At 63.4% G+C, this 2,319-nt stretch overlaps 1 protein-coding gene across 1 annotated transcript in view; it reads left to right on the forward strand.

Moving 5' to 3' along the window:
* Positions 1-818: 818 nt before the first annotated feature.
* The window catches only part of HPCA (hippocalcin), a 2,195-nt gene continuing 694 nt past the window's right edge, over positions 819-2,319 (forward strand). The window contains exons 1-2 of the mRNA XM_010000568.1: positions 819-1,325; positions 1,953-2,058. Of these exons, the coding sequence (XP_009998870.1) occupies positions 948-1,325; positions 1,953-2,058 (484 nt within the window). The 5' untranslated portion in view covers positions 819-947. The remainder of the gene's footprint in view (positions 1,326-1,952; positions 2,059-2,319) is intronic.

Raw genomic sequence — 2,319 nt, forward strand, 5'->3', positions numbered from 1 at the left:
GAGAAACAAACACAGACCCTCCCCTGGGTTGCTGGAGAGGGGATGAAGTGACACTGGGGGGTGGGGGGGTCCCAGCCCCCCATGATTAGGGGGTCCAACTCTGCTGGGCTTCCCCTCCTGGAGACTCCTGTTTTTCTTGTGATCCCAAAGAAAAGAGGGGCTTCTGGGGTGCGGAGCCCCCTCCCTGCTTTGGGTAAGACAACGAGTGCACTGAAGTCCCTCACGCAGCCATGGAGCCCCCCCAGGCCCATCCTTTCCTCCCCACAGGGGTGACAACGCAGCCTGGGGTGGGGACAGCGGGTCAGGGACCCCCCCCAGGGCCGCTGGTGTGGGGACCTGGGGTGTGTGACCAGATGCTGGACACCCACCCTGACCCCTGGCCCTGCCAGGCTCCCAGGGGACACCCCGGTGGGATGGGATGTGCCTGGTCCCCCAGGGCTGTGGGCACCCTCAGGTGGGGAGGGGGCCCCGGGCAGAGTCCTGCAGCCCCCCAACCCTCCCCGGGGCTCCGGTGCCAGCCGGAGGCATCAAATATTAACGGAGGCAGCAGAGGAGCTGAAAATAACCCTCCCTCCAAGGGAGCTGACCCCCCAGATCCAGCCCCAGAGCTGGGCTGGACCCACAGCCCCCACCAGCACCCTGTGGGGACCCAACCCAGCCCCTTCTCCTCCCCTGGGCTGCTCTGCCCTCCTGCTGCCAGCCTATATATCGCCCATAAATTATGCAAATGAGCGATAAGTGCTTATTACGCAAATAGGAGGGGGGTGGTCCCTGGGGCCGGCTGAGAGAGGCCAGTGGGGATGGAAGGGGCCGCAGTGACGTCTGCCTGGGTGTCCGGGGGCTGCCAGGGAGCTCTGCCCTGTCCCTCTCCCCTCCTGTAGCTCACAGGGACCCCCCCCAGGCCGGGCCAGGGCTCTGCCCCACCGCAGCCCTCGCCCCCCACAGCCATGGGGAAGCAGAACAGCAAACTGCGCCCTGAGATGCTCCAGGACCTGCGGGAAAACACCGAGTTCTCCGACCTGGAGCTGCAGGGCTGGTACAAGGGCTTCCTGAAGGACTGTCCCTCTGGCATCCTCAACGTGGAGGAGTTCAAGAAGATCTACGCCAACTTCTTCCCCTACGGAGACGCCTCCAAGTTCGCTGAGCACGTTTTCCGCACCTTCGACACCAACGGCGACGGGACCATCGACTTCAGGGAGTTCATCATCGCCCTGAGCGTCACCTCCCGCGGGAAGCTGGAGCAGAAGCTGATGTGGGCCTTCAGTATGTACGACCTGGATGGCAACGCCTACATCAGCCGGGAGGAGATGCTGGAGATCGTGCAGGTACCGGGTTCCCGCGGCTCCTCCTGCGTGTCACCCGGGCAGGGTGGTGGCTGTCACCTCCTCCTGGGACCTGCACCCTGTGGTAGCCCCAGGATGGGGTTTGGCTGTGCTGGGGACAAAGCCTGCTGCTGTCTGCAGGGAGCCATGGCTGCAGGGATCAGCTGCCCCAGGGCATTCCCTGATCCTTCCCTGGGGGCATCTCTTTGTCACCTCATCCCAGGGCTCTTCCCACTGGCCCTACTCACTGTACTCCCAGGGTGGGACTAGGGGCAAGCAGCCACCCCCAAGCACCCCGGGGCAGAGGGACAAGGTGCCAGCAGCCCAAAGAGATGCTCTTCTTGCCCAGAGCCCAGCCCAGTGGCATCGGTAGGTGACCCTTGAGGTCACTGTGGTGGCATCTCAGTGGACATCTGCTCCCTGCAGCAGGTCCCATCTGCCTCCTGCAGCCAGGTTGTTCCCATGGGGCTGTTGCTTGTCCCCACCCCAGCCCCACCGGTGTGAGGAGGGTGTGAAACACCAGCCCCCTGCCCAGGGCAGCCAGGCCCAGAGCTCCGTGCCCCCATTTTGGGTGGGCACTGGCAGGCACCCACTTTGCACCCACCCTCACCCCCTGTGTCCCTCTCCCAGGCCATCTACAAGATGGTCTCCTCCGTGATGAACATGCCTGAAGATGAGTCGACTCCGGAGAAAAGAACAGAAAAAATCTTCCGACAGATGGATACTAATAATGATGGTAAATGAGAGACGGAGGGGATTAAGGGAAAGGTCTCCTGGCTAAATCCGGGGCTCTTAGAGGAGCCGCACGCACGCTGATTAAATGGCTCATGTCTGCTGGGGCAGCCCGAGGGGCTCAGTGTGCCCCCCACCCCACATCCACCCTGCATCCCACCCCACATCCCACCCTGCATCCCACCCTGCATCCCACCCTGCATCCCACATCACATCCCACCCTGCATCCCACCCTGCATCCCACCCGGCTCCCCCCCCGCCATCA

Source organism: Chaetura pelagica, unplaced genomic scaffold (assembly GCF_000747805.2).
Source record: "Chaetura pelagica isolate M959 unplaced genomic scaffold, ChaPel_1.0 scaffold676, whole genome shotgun sequence".
In the NCBI taxonomy this organism is placed as follows: Eukaryota; Metazoa; Chordata; class Aves; order Apodiformes; family Apodidae; genus Chaetura; species Chaetura pelagica.